The 18,080-nt window shown below is 42.5% G+C and overlaps 1 protein-coding gene across 3 annotated transcripts in view; it reads left to right on the forward strand.

The window, feature by feature from the left end:
- Window positions 1-18,080, forward strand: part of TTC3 (tetratricopeptide repeat domain 3) — a 112,842-nt gene that overhangs the window by 66,598 nt on the left and 28,164 nt on the right. For all 3 annotated transcript variants that reach the window (XM_037040623.1, XM_037040624.1, XM_037040625.1), the window contains 6 exons: window positions 2,410-2,456; window positions 3,560-3,616; window positions 4,705-4,778; window positions 5,504-5,665; window positions 10,706-11,732; window positions 12,665-12,730. In XM_037040623.1, coding sequence (XP_036896518.1) covers window positions 2,410-2,456; window positions 3,560-3,616; window positions 4,705-4,778; window positions 5,504-5,665; window positions 10,706-11,732; window positions 12,665-12,730 — 1,433 coding nt within the window. The remainder of the gene's footprint in view (window positions 1-2,409; window positions 2,457-3,559; window positions 3,617-4,704; window positions 4,779-5,503; window positions 5,666-10,705; window positions 11,733-12,664; window positions 12,731-18,080) is intronic.

The raw sequence follows: 18,080 nt of genomic DNA on the forward strand, positions 1-18,080 counted from the left end.
AGAGGGGCACGTTACACAGTGCTCCTCTCACTTAGGTACTTTGACAGTATCATGGCGAAGGTTGCATACTCATTTGACAGGGTTTATTAAGAAGTGGTTTACTTTGTGGCAGTCAGGAAAATGCTGGCCTGCAAGAATAAGTGTGCAGAATCTAGAACAGACAGCGCATCAGCTGCGGGGGGCGGAGCCTAGAACCACAGGCCAGGAAAAGGGGACTCTGGCTCAGCTTCCTCCCCAGTTCATGTTATTAAAAAGCTTGGCTTTACTGCTGCTTCAAGGCCCTGCTAGGTGTTAAGAAGGAATTTAGAAACACTCACACTGCTCCCTGCCCTCGAGGGTCTTATGCGTCACAGGAGGGAGTGAGAGGAACACAGAGGCCGTGTGGGAGTGAGATCAGTGAGGGAGGCAGTGAAGGGAGCTCAGATGAGGACTGAGGACATGCATTCTCCGGGAAGAGGAAAGAAAGCCTGATATGGGGTGGGGTCTGAGGTGGGATGGGACAGGGTGACCTCCAGCCTCAGGGGAGGGTGGGGACAGTCCAGGCACCTGTCCATTGGGGTGTGGGCTTGGAGTCCAGTTTGGCAGGATAGGATAGCTAGTAGTGAATTTCTTAGCTGCTCTTGATTCTTCGTTTCTTCATCTGTGTGGTCCTCTTTTGCTTCAAAATCCTAACGTTTTAGATTCTAAATTAATTTGAATTTCTTATTTTTTCTACTACCCGTATGTCTTATGATAAGGCCCCTCCCCTTTCCCCCAGCATCAGAAGTCTACTTTATCGTCAGACATTTGACTTCTAAGTTTTAAAGTGTACGTTCAAAGGTCTGGCCCCGTACCAAAGTTTCCCAGTTCACACACAGTATAAGGAACCCTGAAGCTTACTGGTGTCGTGGTCTTAAGAAGGAGCGCACTCAGATACAGGCGGCGTGACTCTCCGGGACACGGCCTGGGACTGGGTGCTGCCTGGCAGCCTGCATTCGCTGCTGCTGAGATGCTGCCCTGGGGCTGAGCTTCCGAATCCCGAGGCACGTTTGGGTCACCCAAGGAGACAACTAAAGAGCACGCAGTAGTGCCCTGTCTGTGTTTTCCCTGGTTTTTGCATCCCGTGCCCAACACACGCAGTCTGTCTGGCCGTGCCCGCTCCTCTGCCCTCTCTCATACAGTCAGGAGCCCTGGCCTGCTGACAGGCCGACGGGTTTCGAAGTCCCGCGGCTCTGCCTTGCACTGTTGCCTCAGACATTTCCAATTTTATCTCCTTCCATGAGAAGTGGTTATATTTCTTAAAAGTCAATCAGTCCACTGATCTTGTAAAAAAGGACGTTCAGTAATGTTCCAGCGCAGTGAGGCCCAGCCTCCCTCCTGCACTCCGGTTGCGAGTTTCCCTGGAGGAATTTCTGTGTAGAAAGGCAAGAGGCCTCCGGAGGGCAGTGTGGCTGAACCCATTTATATCTCGCTTCCTTCCTAAATTTATCTCATTTAATAACGTTGTTTTATATCTTGTCTGCACACAGGGAGCTTCCTTTTTCCTGTCACCCCATGTCCAGTTCGTCGTCAGTCTAGTCATCTTCATCTGGTCTCTGTCCTTCCCTGGCCAGCTCCACCTCCTGGGCCAGGACTGCAGCGACCCTTCTGTGTCTAGGCGAGGGCAGCAGCCTCCACGCTGGTCTCTGTGCCTCTAGACCCTCCCTCCCCAGATCTTCCTCTTGTGTTACCTCTCGTGACTCTTGAGGCGCGTCTGTCTGATCCCGTCTCTGCTCTGTGTGGGGGACACCTGCTTCATTTTGTCTACAGTTAAATTCACATCATGTGTCTGGGTTCATCATGCTGCCCGTCTGCCCTCTGACTAAGCACCAGTGACTGTGCCCTGCCCTGCCCTGCCCTGTGCTTTCCTGCCTCCTGTCTCTGCCCGTGCGGCTCCTCCAGCCACAGTCCACCCCGTGGCTTGCTCATTTCGAGTCCCTTCCTCCCCAAAGCCCTTCCCGAGCCCTCCTTGGGCCTCTCCCCTTGAAGACTTTATTATTTCCCCCGCTTTGTCCCCATTATATATTTCGTGGCAGTTAGCACACTGGGAGACAGGAGTTTGTTTGTCTTTTTCTGAAACACAGGTGTGTGGATGGCAGGGACTGGTGTACGCATTCGTGTATTCCCAGCACCTGGCATGGAGTTTGGCACCTGGACGGCACTCAGATTACACTGAAATGGATTGAAATTTCTCGTGCTTTGTAGTTGTTTTCCCATTTAGTTAGTCATTCCACTCAGTTTCTAAACTAGATTTATGTCAAAGCCAGATCAGGCGTAGAACAGAGTCGTGTTACTGACTGGATCTGGGGTGATTTTCTTTAAGGCTTTAGTGTATTGTGTGGCAACGTTAATGATCTGTTTCCTCACAAAACCATCTCTGTCTTCCCACAGACAGCCGCTGCACTGTGTTAAGGAAACAAGACAGTAACGATGTGCCAGTAAGTTATTTGACCGCTGTGATTGTTATGTTCTAATCTGTACTAGCCGAAGGGAGAGAGGAGGGCTCGGGCCGGTGTTTACACACCTCGGAGGTGGGACCAAATCTGGAGCCCTTCAGGTCACAGGCACTGTTTCATTAGAAAGTTGATCTCCATCCTCCTCTTGGAACTGGAACCGCAGTCAGCAAACTCTGAGGCTTGCATTAGACAAAGGCCTGAGATGTTTCACAACTAAATCTTGAATTATCTCCTGGCATAAAAACGAAAAGTTATCGCCTGACCAGGTGGCTTGGTTGATTGGAGCATCGTCCCGTACACCAAGGGGCTGTGGGTTCAACCCTCCGTATGGGAGGCAACTGATCGACGTCTCTGTCTCTCTGTCTGCTTTCTTTCTCTAAAATCAATAAACATACCCTCGGGTGAGGATTTTTTTAAAAAATGAAGTCATCTGTATGGTGAAAATTTTAATGTTTTGCTCTTTGGGGAAAACAGACTTTGTTTTGAGTAGCTCCAAACTGAGTTGAACTTAAAATGTTTCCAGAGTTGTCTCCCTGAAGTGGTTGTGGCAGATTTCAAACAGAAAATTGTTGGCTTAGTGATTTTTAGGATCAGTGTCTATACTTAAAATTTTGTCTTAATCTAGTCTATCAAATATGGCCCAGCTAAGAACGGAAACACAGCCAACATGCGCCGTGGGAGGTTAAGTGCTTCTTCTACACTCACTGTTTGTGCCCCGGTGCTGGCCGGGTGTGGAAGGGCCGGTTGGCCTTAGTAAACGGAGGGTCATTCAAGTACTGTTGGCATATTACTGGAATTACTCCAGAAGTCTGATGAATTACTTGAAATGTTATAAACCTTGTTGAAAATGAGTTCAAAATATTGGAACAAGTGTAATTTTAGTTGTAACATTAGACACCATTAAACTTTCTCATAACTTCAATTATAAATCATAACATTGGAGCTGACACACGGTTGTGTTCTTTTTGTTAAAGATATTATGTAATTCAACTTACGACCAGTCTATGAAAATCAGTATGTTCATAATATAAGGTAGCTTCAGAATCATGTATTTGAGTGTTCAGTGATTTTTTCCCATTTTTTAGGTTCATACTACCAAGACAAAAAACAAAGGCAAGAAAAAGAAGGCCAAAGATTCAAAGGTATGGAGTATTTTCTGTATTAATTCTTACCTAAAGTAGTTGAATATGTAAATTAACCAGTTCTTGGGATACTTTGAAGCATTTTGTTGAGATGACTTTCTAGGCTTTAAAGATATTTTGACCAGTCTACAGTTTGAGGAAGTTTAAGGTTCATGTTGTATATAAGTAACTCTCAAAGGAAACTTCTGGTTTTTTGGTCTTTTTAGAACACTCCTGAGTAAAAAGAACTGTCACAATGTAGGACTCTGTAGGGCTCTCACAGAGTAGGTGCCCGAGGCAGTTTTTGAGTTTATATCTTGGCTCGCTACCAATAATAATTTTTTATTGCTGTTTTTATTACTTGTGTGACCTTTAGCAAGTTATTTGACTTCCTTGTGCCCTGGTGTTCTCATCTGTATAAGACATGATTCCTGTTAGCAATAGCTAGTAGAGCTGTTACCTAAATTTTAAAAATGGTGTGGCTCAGTACATCGAGTGCCGGCCTATAAACCAAAGGGTTCTGGTTTGATTCTTAGTATAAGGCACATGCCTGGGTTGCAGGCTAGGTCCCCAGTAGGGGGTGCCCGAGAGGCGATCACACATTGTCGTTTCCCTCTTTCTCCCTCCCCTCCCCTCTCTAAAAATAAATAAATAAAATCTTTTTTAGAATATTGCAAATAAAAACGGTGAGTACGAATCATTACAACAGAACCTCAGAACTGATAGACTCGGAATTTAAGTCTACAGTGGGCTCCTCATGGCTGTCACATAGGAGACAAGGGTCAGAAACGTGAACAAATAAGAGGGGAGGATGAGAGCAGCCAGTAAAACTTTTCTGTCTTCGCCTCTATGTCTTCAGTTTATCTAAGAAGGGAATTTAAATGGAGTGCCACTTAGATTTTTTTGGAGTGGCGGAAAGCTACCTACATGTTAATTTGGACCTATTTATGGTGGTTGGAACTTTTACTATTATGTGTTCCTACTCACAAGACAACTTAGATAAGTCTCACATTTTGTCAGTTTGCATGCATATCTATCTAAGCATTCGTCAGTTTTAATGGCGTTTTTAAGGTAGAAAATTATTGTCATGTTTCTGTCTTTTAAACCAGCCTATGTTAGTCGGGTCTGGAACAAGTTCCGTAACATCTAATAATGAGACCGTCGCTTTAGGCGGAGACCTTAAGTAAGTGCAATTTTTAATTTATGCTTCATTTTAACTCAAGTGTTCTAGCTTCATAAGAGATGTTGATTGAACGTACTTCAAATGTGTGCTTTCCGTAACTTCTCTGTCTGAAGATACGCGTCTGTAATGACAACCGGATATGGCTTGTCTTGGCTGAATTTGTCGCATGGCTTATCAACAGTGAGAATATAAACTGCATTAAAATCACAGGGCTGGTGACATCCACTTGGTAAATTTGAGAACCTCCCATGTACAAGGTGCACTGGGGGACAGCCCTGGAAAATGCTCTTTGCGATGTTCACTGAAGAGAATGCTCCGTGGATAGTTACCAGCATATTTGCTGTAATCGGAGAGACAGAGCTGTTTCGGAAGCCACAGATGATGTAGTAATTTAACCTTAGATTCCTAGTGAGTTTTAATAGCATCTGGTTGTTGAAGCTGAGTTTTTAAAAGACAAACAGATGTAAGAAGAAATAAAACTAGTGAGTAGCAGTGAACTTTTCATATCATATTCTTTATGGGCCAAAAAACCCACACAAAAAATTGGGTTTTTTTGCAACATTTCTTAAAGGTGTTGGGATAGCAGTTGTTTTACAGAGTCATTTTCATGGATTCTCTAAATGGAGAAATTGTAACACTTATGTACCAGGCAGTATTCTAAGAGCTTCACATACAGTATTATTCTGGGTCATCTAAAGCTTATTCTTTACCATTTTTTCTATCAGAAGCAGTATAGACCCCGCAGGCCCGTTTGTAGTGCCTGAGCATCTTCGCCAGGACGTGGAAGAATTCGAAGCTCTGTATGAGCAGCAGAACGGGGAATACGTTGTCCGTGACAAGCAGCTGTGGCCCATGAACCCAAAACAAAAATCTTCCACTCTGTACGAGTAAGTAGGACATTTCTACAACTATGGTTTTATACCAAGGCTGCCGTCAAAAGACCTTGAGTTTTTACATTGGTGTCCCTTATGTTTCTTAAAGGAACCATTTATAGGCTTGTAAACTCCGGGGAAGAGAAGTATTTCCAAATACTTTCTGTTTCTAAAACTGTCCTGTGTTCTGATAGGACTGATAAAGTTTCCAGCTCTAATTGTTTCCTCGTGAGTTTCAAGGTCTACATGTGATAGGGAGCAGAGTGATTATTCGCTCTCATTGTGCTTGTGGTGATGGGTACATCTGCTGGGCGTCTCATCAGTCCATTCGAGTAGCTTGGTGGAGTGTTACCTTTCACTGGGGAAAGGATGCCCAGAGCTCGTCACTGTTTGTGCCAGGTGGTCTTGGTTCAGCTGGGGTGGTGGTGCGCATGCAGAGCCCTGTGTCTCTGTGCTTATTGGAGACTCGGCTTCCTGCCCTTGGTCTAGTAAAAGAGAGACTGACTAGTCTGAGCCGGGTGTATAAAACAATGGAGTGATGAGTTCAGAAAAATCTAGAAATTACTGTTTTGCACTTGGCATTAATAAGCAGTGTGCGATGCTTTCTTTAAGACTGAGGGATGAGATCTGCAGTAGAAATTACTTCTACTAATTTCCCCTGGAAAACCGTCACCCATCCACAGTCTGGTCGTTTCTTCTGTTTTTCTCAGCTGTACCATTCCTGTTCAGTCTGGTTGTGGTTCCTCTTGGTGGTTTTCTTTAGATTTGAAGTGCGAGGGAGTTGTATTGCTAGAGAACTCCTGGATGACAACATGAAAACAGCTACAAAAATATTTTAAAAAATATGTTAGACTCTGCTTGAGGCATCCAGACCTGAACATAAAACATAAGCTGTGTAGTTTTCAGGAGCTTGTTTCTTAAAGAATCTATTACCATTATTAGTGGGAAGAGATTGAACAACTTTAAGAGGAAAAATTATAGGCTGACTTATTTGTATTTTGAGATACAATTGATATCTTATAATAGGACTAAGTCACTAAGTTAGAGTCACCTCAAAACATAATTCTTTCTTTGAATTTTCAAGAGTAAACATGTGATGCCCTGGCCAGTGTGGCTTAGTTAGTTGGAGCATTGTACCATAAATGAAAGGTTGGGGGTTCAATTCCTGGTCCGAGCACGGACCTAGGTGCGGGTTTGGCTCCCGGTCTGGAAGTGTGCTGGAGGCGAGCAATGGCTGCTTCTCTCTTCCACAGATTTTCTTCTCTTTTTCTTCCTCTTTCTCTAAAAAGCAATGAAAAAAATGTTTTCAAGTAAGGCTAAAACAAATTTTTTTTTAATGTGATAATTAGCTTAAGAATGATTTCTTTTACTGGCTGATGGATAAAAGGAAAAAAACTAAACTTCAATGTATGAAAAGAGTGTAGAGTAGAAAAAAAAGTTAGACAGGGAGTGAAGAATACTGGGGTAACTGCTGTTAGTTAGCTTTTCCTGAAGTATTTAATGTTAGACTAGGGAATTGAACTGACTTATTTTTAATGACTCCTTTTTAAAAAAGATTTTATTTCTTCTTTTTTTAAAGATTTTTATTTATTTATCCTTAGAGGGGAAGGGAAGGAGAGAAATATCAATGTATGTTTGCCTCTCGTAAGTCCCCTGTTGGGAACTGGGCTGCAACCCAGGCATGTGCCCTGACTGGGAATCGAACTGCGATCGTGTGGTTTGCAGGCACGCGCTCAATCCACTGAGCTACACCAGCCAGGGCAAGATTTTATTTCTTTACTTTTGGAGCAAGGGAAAGGGAGGGGGAAAGAGAGGGAGAGAAACATCAGTGTGTGACAGATACAGCCATCCATTGCCACTTGCATATCCCCAATGAGGGGTCTGACCAGCAACCGGGGCCTGTGCCCTGACTGGTAATCAAACCAGTGCCCTTTTAGTCCATAGGCTGGTGCTCAATCCACTGAGCCACACCAGCCAGGGCTAATGACTCCCCTTTAGTTCTAATATTTTATCATTTAGAGAGTTGAGGCAAATTAAATTTCAGTAGGTAGTGTTCTGCACTTAGTTTCTCCTAACACCTCTTTAGGAGAAACTAGATTTAGTTAGTCAACCAAGAGTAAGGTTTAACAGTACAAGATTGTAGAAAAAGTAGAAAATATAGCTTACAAGTAGCAGGAAAGAGAATTGATCAGTGGTCAGATTGCAGTGTGTCACAAATGAAAACGACTTTGTACAATATCATGAGCTTGTAGAGAACGATGATTTTTCCAGCAGGCACAACCAGAAACTAGGGTGGGGACACTGTCTGAAATGTTTGTCCATCCTTGTCCTTCTCCCCTGTGTTGACGGTGGCAGGCACTGGTCCTCAGGAAGTCCATCAGTGACTATTTAAAATACTAATGGTCATCCATTTGTGAAAATATACCTGCACATATAGGCATGTATACATAACATCTATTACTGTTGCTGGTATAGTTGCTTTTTTCTGTAGTTGTTTTTTTCTTGACTCCTGTCAAGCCCAGTGTGCCTCCTGAGTGTTCGCTCTGGTTCTGAAATACAGGCACACTGTCCCTGTTACAGTCCAAGACTTTGGAAAGGGCACATGCTGTGACAGGGGGAGTGTGTGACCTGGCGGAGCTGAGATGGCCCTCTCAGCCTCCTCACCTCTGTCGTGCCCAGTGTCTCTTGTCGGAGCTTCAGCCTCCTTCACACTGCTCAGCAGCCAGGCCAGCGCCCCGGGCAGGTGTTCATGGGTGATGGATTCTAATCCCTGTGACACAGTGGATTATGAGGAAATCTTATCTGTGTTATTTTGGACCCAGTGTTTACCTTAAACAGACTATTTTTCAAGGCCAGGAAAGTGATAGAGTTGAATTTTATTTTGGATTTCATTTCAAATAATAGTAACTATAAAAATTTTATTCATGATATAGTTGTAATACTGTTTCTCTTTGGGCTGGGACTCTTGTTGAATTCAGTTTTGTTCTGCTTTGGACATGTGAAAAATTCATTGCTGACAGGCCAGTGAACAAACACGAAGGCTCTATTTCTTTGAAAATTTTTCTGATTATAAAAGTAACATAACAAATTATTACAGACTTTTTTTAAATAGAGAAAAGTTAAGCCCTGGCCAGGTGGTACAGTTGGTTGGAGCTTCATCCCACACACCAAACAGAAGGTTGCAGGTTCAGTCCCCTGGTCGGGGCACGTACAGGAGACAGCAGATCAGGGCTTCTCAGATCGATGTTTCTCCTCTCCCCCGATTCTTCTCTCTCTAAAATCAATAAACATATTCTCTGGTGAGGATTAATAATAATAAAATAATGTTTAAAGGAAAAAACTACTACGAATTCTGTCATCCAGCTGCAAGTGCAGCTAAGTTTTGCTGCACATCTTCTCAGACTTTGTAAACGTCTGTGTATACAGTATGTTTTAGAGCTTACGGGCTGTGCTTACACCACACTCGGCTTTGTCATTTGCCTTCCTCACCCAGCGGTGCAGGGTGAGCACCGTTTCATCTCCCTAACTGTCCCTCAGGAACACGGCGCCCACTGGCTCGGTGGTCACCACCAGACTGGCGGCATCATTTACTCGGCTGCCTGATGGAAAGCTCCTTGCTGACTTAGTGATGTTCTTCCACACAGTCTCTGCTCTTTACTTGTCCCAGTTTGGACTTCAGTATTTTAATCCAGGTAGAAAAGCTGTATTTGTCAGTGATCCTCTGGAGTCTTCATCATGGAGAGAAGAAGTCCACACATACCCCCCACCAATGAGTTGTTCTTCTCTTGCTTTAATGGTGCTTAACACCAACTGGATGGTGTCCCTTCAGACAGACCACGGGGTCCATGTTGTTGGTCTGTGCTGATCAGCCGAAGCCCTCGGTCTGGATTATGGTTCTTGGGGCCACAATGGTTTATTTCGTTGTGCTTCACTCTCCTTGACTCCTTCCGCTTTTAGAAGCTTCTCATTAAAACAGGTGATTTAACTTGTTACCTTGCAAAAAAAAATCCTGTGTGTAAGGAATTTCTGCTGTGTAGAAATTATACTAAGGGGACAAACTGGTCAAAAAACACTTTGAAAGAGAGAGTTGGTGACTGTTAAGTGTTGCGCGCAGCAGTGCTGACAGGGGTGTGGCGTTTGGTCTTTCCGCCTCCGAGGGTCTGGAGTTTGCACAGAGGCGGGCCGTCTGTAGCTGCCCCTCCTGTGCATTTATCTGCAGCAGCTCCTGCACGGAAAATAGCTTTCTTTTGCTTCAAAAAGTGTCGATTTTACCTCCTCTTAAGTAGTTTGTCTTCCTGATGAGCATTCATTTACAAGAAAGTTTCTTTGGAGAGTTTTGCTCTTGAAAAGCCTTCTTAGCGTATGTGGTATGTGTCTTCCTTGCTAGTTACTCACTGTTACAAACTGAATACCAAATGCAAATGGAGGAGGAAGCCAGAGACAAGAATGGGAAACGAAAATACCCCAGAACTGGGCTGAACACACCCATGCCAGAGCTGGGGGCAGAGGCAAGGTCGGCCCTGTGTCTGTGGCTCTGACCCTGTGCTGTGTTGCTTTACGGACTAGATATGATTGAGTTCGGTACCTCTGAGTCATTGCATCGTCCTAAACAGGGAAATTGTAACAGGTGTGTCATATGCAAGTTCCAGCAGGATATTTTGAAATTTTATTTCCTCTTCTTATTTGACATTCTTGTTGTTATATTCTGGTTATTTTTTTCTTGAATAAATTTTCTTACCTGTTATTGCTTTTTAAATAGGTTGTATAATTATAAATTTATAAAGTAACTTTTAATCCCCTTTGTTTTTTCCTAAAAATTAAAGGTTATATTCTGAGGGGTAAACAAAATTTTATTTATAATATTGATTGCAGTTAGCCTTTCTCAGATGTAATATGAGTAAAGTGATTTAATGTGAGTATAATGTTTGTTGGGAGTTGAGGTCAGCTGGAAGTGATGGTATTTGCTTTAGGAGAATTTTGGGGGAAATATATATTTTTAAATGAACATGTGGAAGTACTTTCTTATAATTTATGTAAATGTAATTTTTTTCCAAGTTATTTCTCTCAGTTTTTGGAAGAACATGGTCCTTTGGATATGAGCAACAGGATGTTCTGTGAAAAATACGAATTCTTCCCAGAGGAAACTCGAAAGATACTAGAAAATGCCGGAGGTTTGAAATCTTTCCTCCTGCAATGCCCTCGTTTCGTTGTGATTGACAACTGTATCGCCTTGAGGAAGTATGCATCACGGCTCAAGAAGAAGAGAAAGAAGAAGAACAGCAAGACAAAAATAGAGGAAATATCAATAACAGGAGAGTTTCTGCGGATTACACTGCCTCTGAGTTCAATGTTCAGAGAATTTAAACCAGACGTCATGCCCGAACCAGTGCCAGCTTCTGAGCCTGACCCTGACCCTGAACCTGAACCTGCCGATTCTCCCCAACCAGCCTGTGAAGCTGAGGATTCTCACACGTCAGCTCCTGAGGAGGAGAAGCCCGACGAGGTCCCTCCTGAGGCCCTCGGACCAGTCTCTGAGGATGCGGCTGCCCCGAAGGCCTCCTCTCACTCGCCCAAGCCAGCTCCCGATGCCGTGAAAGCAACCTACTGGGCGCCGGCGCACTTGGTCACGGGGGCCTGCACCTTCCTTCCCTTCAGGGGGTTTGACATTACCCAGACACCCCCCGCCTACATAAACGTGCTGCCCACACTGCCCGAGCGCGCTAACAGTTGCACACCTGCGGCCACCGTTTCTTCTGAGTATCCGCTGCAAAGGTCAGTGCCAGGGGTGCCAACTCTTGTAGCCAGTGACAGGCCAGATGACAGTGCTACTGTGTATTTTGAGGATCCTCGTTTGAACGCTGAGCATGCCGCTGGTGGCCAGGTTGCGTCTGAAACACAGATGCATTACGACTGTCTGGAGGTGTCAGGAAAGTCACAGTGCAGCACAGAGGGTACTGATCCTGCCCATAGTGAGCCCAGCAGAGATGACGGTCACAGTGGAGAGTCTGCTGACAGGGAGGCAAACCCAGAAAGGGCCGACAAAGCGACAGACAGCGCGCATACACAAGAAGTTGCCGTGCAGGTAAGACTTAATGTGGGAAGGAGTCGTCTCAACAATGAAGTTAACTTTTTTCACTTCTCATTGCCATTGTAGTTACTGAAATTCTTTAACGTGATCAGATAATGGTTACTAAGGCTTGCACCTCAAAATGTCTTTAAAAGATGATCCCTGTTATACGGCATGACAGGGAATCTTGTCAGAAAGAATTTGGGGGGCCTAGTAAATACTCCCTTTGTTTTCTACCCCAGTTTTGCATCAGTTGAAAAATAAGATAGAAGAATCAGCAGATGGAGCCAAAAGATCACCTAAGTAATTATTGCAGGCACAGTAGGGAGTGCGCATCTTAACAGGAGCCCGCTGCACCCCAGCTTATGCACCCGGGTGCAGCAGCGCCGGACCAGGAGGCCTCCCAGCGTGGGGCGCCCGCCACATGAGATGAACTGGGTGGAGAAGGAGGCACAGTGTGCTTTCTGCACATGCCGCTCCTGAGAAGAAGAGGGAAAGGTCTGGGTGCCTGTGCCCAGTCTCCCTGCTGGGACACAGAGGGGTGCGGGAGTCAGTGGGCAGCCAACGGGGAGAGATGGGAGGCTAACAGAGGCTCCTCTCGGCCAAGAGTGAGGGTGAATTTAGGTTCCTCTGTAGTTCACTTTATAGGGCATGAGTTCATTAACTCCTTGTAGGCTTGTTCCCCTACTCATTAAGTTTTCTATTTTCTAGAAAGCTTTGAAAAAACATGTTCAGAGTAATGAATCAAAATCATTTTCGTTGTTACTAATTGTAAAAATGCTAGCTCTTCCCTAATGTGAATATCCGTAGGAAGCATAGACTATTATCTAAACTGTCAAAAAGCCTTGTGAAAATTGTAAGCATGTCTTTAAATTATATTACTTAATGGATTTATTTTAATAGAGCAATTGAAATAGATTGAACTTGAGTGTTTGTTTTGCCCAAAGGTGTCTGGGGATACGGCACATCAGGAAGTCAACACTGAGCCATACGCTCCTTTTGAGACCCGACCGGTGAGTCAGACTGGATCACACTGTTTAAAGGTTTAAGTTTCATTAATCTAACTAAGTGGGAATAGACGGAAATGAATAGAATGATTTTGGAGCCATGTAATTCCATGTAAAATGTTACTATGCAATAAGCTTTAGATTATAATTTTTAAAATTACTGTTTTATTTTTGTTGTTGGAATTTGGGAAGGACAGGCAGAGAAGAAGGTGAGTTTTTTCCTAGCATGTTTATTTCATAGTATAATGGCTTTATTTTTTATTTTAAAACTTTTTTAAAGGTTTTATTTATTTATCTTTAGAGCAGAAGGGAAGGAGAGAGGGAGAGAAATATCAATGTATGGTTGCCTCTTATGTGTCCTCTGCTGGGAACTGGCCTGCAACCCAGGCATGTGCCCTGACTGGGAATCGAACAGCGATCCTCTGGTTTGCAGGCCTGCACTCAATCCACTGTAATGGTTTTATTATTTAACTGGTATGACGAGCCTGTGCAAACTTAAAAATAAGAGCTTACTCACATGACTGATATTATAAAGACTTTCACTTTTTAAAGAATGATTGAATTATAAAATCTATTGATATAGTTTACTGTGCTGATAAATCTTAAGAGTTGCCTGATAACTTCATAGTTGCTGATAAGGTACTGGATAAAATTTATTGTTTCTTTCTTGACTAAAGGTCATAATGAAATGGGAATAGATGAACACGTCTCAATGTGCCAGGGTCTTTCTCTTTTAAGTCAAAGCCATCATCTCACTTTAAAGATGAAACTTCACCATTAGTATTTACTATTATCCTGGAGATAGCAACTGACAAAATTAGATAAGGGAAAGAAATAAGGTTATGAAAGAGGAGTTATAAGTGTTATTGTTTACAGAGACTCAGGTGGTTTACCTGGCAAGTTCTAATGATCCCCTGAAAATCCAGTATTCAATGTAAGAGAATTCCTGAGTGAGTACAGTACCTTACATATACCAATAACAACCGGTTGCAAAGTATACTGAAAGAGGAAATTCCATTTTCAATAGCACCAAAAAGGTACAGTACCTATATCTATAAAAGAAAACTTTAAAATACTGTGAGAAACACACAAAACCCTTAAATAAATTAAAAGGTGGTGAATGGGAAGACTTAATTATTATAGAGATTGGTTCTCTCTGAGCTTTGAATTTAAGACAATCCCAGCACAAACATGAACAGCATGTATTAGTTATATGTTGCTGTGTCATAAATTACCTTAAAACCTAATGGTTTAAAACAATAATAAGTATTTGTTGCCTCACGGCTTCTGAGTCAGGGAAGGAGGGGCAGTGGAGTTGGGTGTCCAGTCAGTCTGTTCTGAGCTACAGTCACCGCACTGATCAGGGCTCAGTTATCTGCGGGGAGCGCGTGGGGCTGGGGGCGGCCTGCGGGCTGCCTCACTCACGTAGCTGGCAAGCTGGTGCTGGCTGTTGGCAGGAGGCTTCTGTTCCTCGCCTGTGGACCTGTCTCCGCGTGGGCTGCTTGAGTGTCCTCTTGGGGTCTGGCTTAACCCCGACTGGGTGACCCAAGGCAGGAGTAGCGATGGCTGTAACAGTCTATTTTCGGAAGTCACATTCCTTTCACTTCTCCTGTGTTCTCTTGGCCACACAGACCAGCCCACCAACCCTGACACATTGTAGGAGAAGATTCTACGAGAGCACGGATACCAGGGGGCGAGAATCTTGGCGGCCATGTTAGTGGCTGGCTGCTGCACAGGATTTATTGGAAGCTGAACAAATTGATTCTTCATTTCATGTGAAAAAATAACCATCAATAGTGACCGTGGAAGAGAAATTATAAAGAAGGGAGTTGTACAACCAAATATCAAAACGCAACACACATCTATGTTAGTACACAGATTGGCTGTTAGAATAAGAATCCAGCCCTGTCTGGTGTGGCTCAGCGAATTGAGTGCCAGTCTCCGAAGCAAAGGGTTGCTGGTTCAGTTCCTGGTCAGGGCGCATGCCTGGGTTGTAGGCCAGGTCCCCAGTGAGGGGCATGTGAGAGGCAACCACACATTGATGTTTCTTTCCCACTCTTTTTCCTTTCTTCCCTAGTCTCTAAAAATTAAAAAAAAAAAGAAGTAAGAATCCAATAGAACAAAAGAATACAGAAATTTAAAATATGATAAAAATGGTAACTATTGGAAAACAAAAAATAGATGATTAAATACATGATGTTAGGAGAAATGCATTGCTATATAAAAATTAATTTGGATCTCTACCTCATTTCTATATACCAAAATTATACACCTTTGACAGATGGGTCAAAGATTTAAATGTTTCAAACTGGGTCCATAAAAATACCTAGGGAAAAGGGAAAGTTTTTCATAAGATTACTAAACAGCCTGACAAAAAGTATGTGTTTATGTATATATACACTATATATATATATATATATGCATATGACACATATGTGTATATGAACAAATACACATGACATGAACACTCAACAATCTAGGAATATTATTTGCAGCATAGGACAGATAATGTACTAATTTACTTAACATAAAGTTTCTATAAATCAATAAGGAAAAGATTAATAACCTAACACAGAAATGTGAATAGATGTGACTAGGCATTGCACAATAAACAAAAAATGATTTTTTTAAAAAATACTTTTTTAGAGAGAAGGGAAGAGAGAGAAAGAGTGAGTGGGCCATGCCAGCCGGGGCCCCCACTTGAAATTTAAAACAGTTACTTGTATATTATTGAAAAAATGTAAAAATGTACATTTCTGGACCTAGCTGGTGTGACTCAGTGGTTTGAGTGCCAGCCTGTGAACCAAAAGGTTGCTGGTTCGATTCCCAGTCAGGGCACATACCTTGGTTGCGGGCCGGGTCCCCAGCAGGGGGCGCATGAGAGGCAACCACACACTGATGTTTCTCTCCCTCTCTTCTCTCTTTCTTCCCGTCTCTCTAAAAATAAATAAATAAAATCTTTAAAAAAACATACATTTCTGGGGAAAGCAGTTTGGGATTTGTATGCAGTCATAAAATGTATGCAGAAACCAGTGAACAAGGCTATTTGTGTATTTATTTCCTTTGTATTTGTGTCAGCAAAAAACTGAATGCAATCTAAATATCCATCAGTTTCAGACTATATAAGTAAGTTATAGTATATCCATATAATGAAATATTACAGTGTCATTTAAAAATGAAACACTTGTGTTATTACAGGCATTGATCTACAAGATCAGATGTGAAATTAAGTAAGATGAAGTAAGATTAGAACTTTGTGTTGCTACTACAGTGACCCCTCACTTATCACGAGATTTACGTTCCAGAGACTTGATAGGTAAAAATCTGAGAAGTAGCGGCATTATATTTATTATTTATATATATTTTAAGGCTTTATAAACCCTTCCCATACTTCTATAAACCTTTCCCACTCTCTTATTAATCTTTCCCACACTCTTATAAACACTTCATATGCTCTTAAACACTTTCCATACTCTTCAACTTATGTAATTTTAACAACATATAAAATTCTATGTGAGTACTCACCAATGAAGTAATAAGTGAACCTTGATGTAGCGAGGGACGACTGTATTGGTAGAGGGAGCTTTATAGTTTTGGCCAATTACAAAAATAATATAGGGTCCTTAAATTTTTTTAATGAACAATAATGAAAATTATGAAAGAGAAATTGAAAATGATCTCTATCCCCATCATCCATGTTAATATTTTCATACGCAGCCTTCCAGGCCTTATTTTAACATTTAAGAAAGCCATGCTTTTTAAAAAATGGGATCATACCATGTATGTTGTACTTGAATTTTTCAGTGTTACTTTATTTTGGACCTCTTTCCGCATATCAGCAAAAACAGGATTTTTACCATCTCTTTTTGTACGTGTGTATCAGCCTTTTACCATCATTTTTAATGCATACTTGGTATTTCACTGCATGAGTGTGTGATCATTTGACCACTGACTTTTCACTGAACATTTAGATTGTGCCAGCTTTTCACACTTCCAAGCAGAGGTGTCATGAACACTTGTGCTGATACAAACATGTTGCAAGTAGAATGACTGGTGTTGAGTTCTCCAAGCACACTCACCTCTGGACCAGGGATGCTCTGTTGCTTAAGGAGTCTGCAGCTTTGACTCCCAAATATTCTCGTCAGTGTTGGGAGAATTTCACAAACACTCGGTTAAACTGACTCTTAGGTTCAGGAACATGACATTAGCTGAGCTGCTTGGGGCTTCTCCACCAGCAAGACTTAACGATTAACCCCAGGGCAGCTGCTCTCGTCTGGGACTGGGCGACGTTGCCTAATTTTTCTAAACTTTGGTTTTCTTATCTATAAAAGGTGAAAATAATGTATTACAGCATTGTGGTCAAGTTTAGATGTAGTAGCAGAGATGGCATGGACCTTTCTCTCCGTCTGTGTTGGTGATTTGGGGCAATACCACACTGCTGCCATTATGAACCTTCTGCTGAACTGAGAATAAAAATAGAATCTTGACCCATGAAGACTTGCTAATGGGTTATAGTAAGCTTGACCATTTACCTTATTACTTAAACATGGTCTCTAGCCATCGCGCTGAATGTGCAGGCCTGATAGACGAAAGCTCGAACCCTGCCAGCACACTGGCATGTGTGGTCACCAGGCCAGAGTTTGCAGGTCTCTAACTGACAAGTCACAGGATTTCGAAACCTTCATTCCTGCCTTTCGACACTTGGGGGTGCTAAGATGCTGGGAGAGGTGTGAGAGACGGGGGAGATGGACCAGGCTGTGCCGCTGGGATCGATTTCTGCAGCCTGGCTGCTGTGGACCCTCACACCTGGGCAGATCAGTCCCCTGCCACCAAGCGGGGTGGCTGGGTCACACAGACGCCCCTTCTCGGCGCAGGTGTGTGATGGCTGGCAGTCTCAGCTGTAGCAAGGGTTTTAAAAATACTGCCATAAATGGTGTTGGTGGTTCACCACTATGTCACCTTATAGTGTGGCTTCTGTTTTTGTTCTAAATTCGTCCAAGAGATAGTTATATAACTAAAAACAATTAATTGATAATACTCTAACTTGTTTTTTAGTCAGCAGCTGTCCATTTAAGATACTTAAAAGTAAGACCAGAGTTAGTAAGTTCTGTTCATATCTAAAATATGCAAAGCATACATAGTTTCTTAAATCTAAAAAATAGTTCTTAATGTTAATTGTGGAGAACAACATTTACATCAAACTTTTGATACAACAGTAAACCCTTCTAAAATCGATAAATATTCAGAACTAATTATAGAACAGATTGAAAGGTTTTCTTATAAATTCCAGCAATACGAAGAACTTTTTTAAAAAAGAGGTCGCTTTGCTAAACATTGTTCAGGGGTTTCTACTTCT

This window comes from Sturnira hondurensis, unplaced genomic scaffold (genome assembly GCF_014824575.4).
Source record: "Sturnira hondurensis isolate 20B ecotype Veracruz unplaced genomic scaffold, ASM1482457v3 Scaffold0002640, whole genome shotgun sequence".
NCBI classification, from domain to species: Eukaryota; Metazoa; Chordata; class Mammalia; order Chiroptera; family Phyllostomidae; genus Sturnira; species Sturnira hondurensis.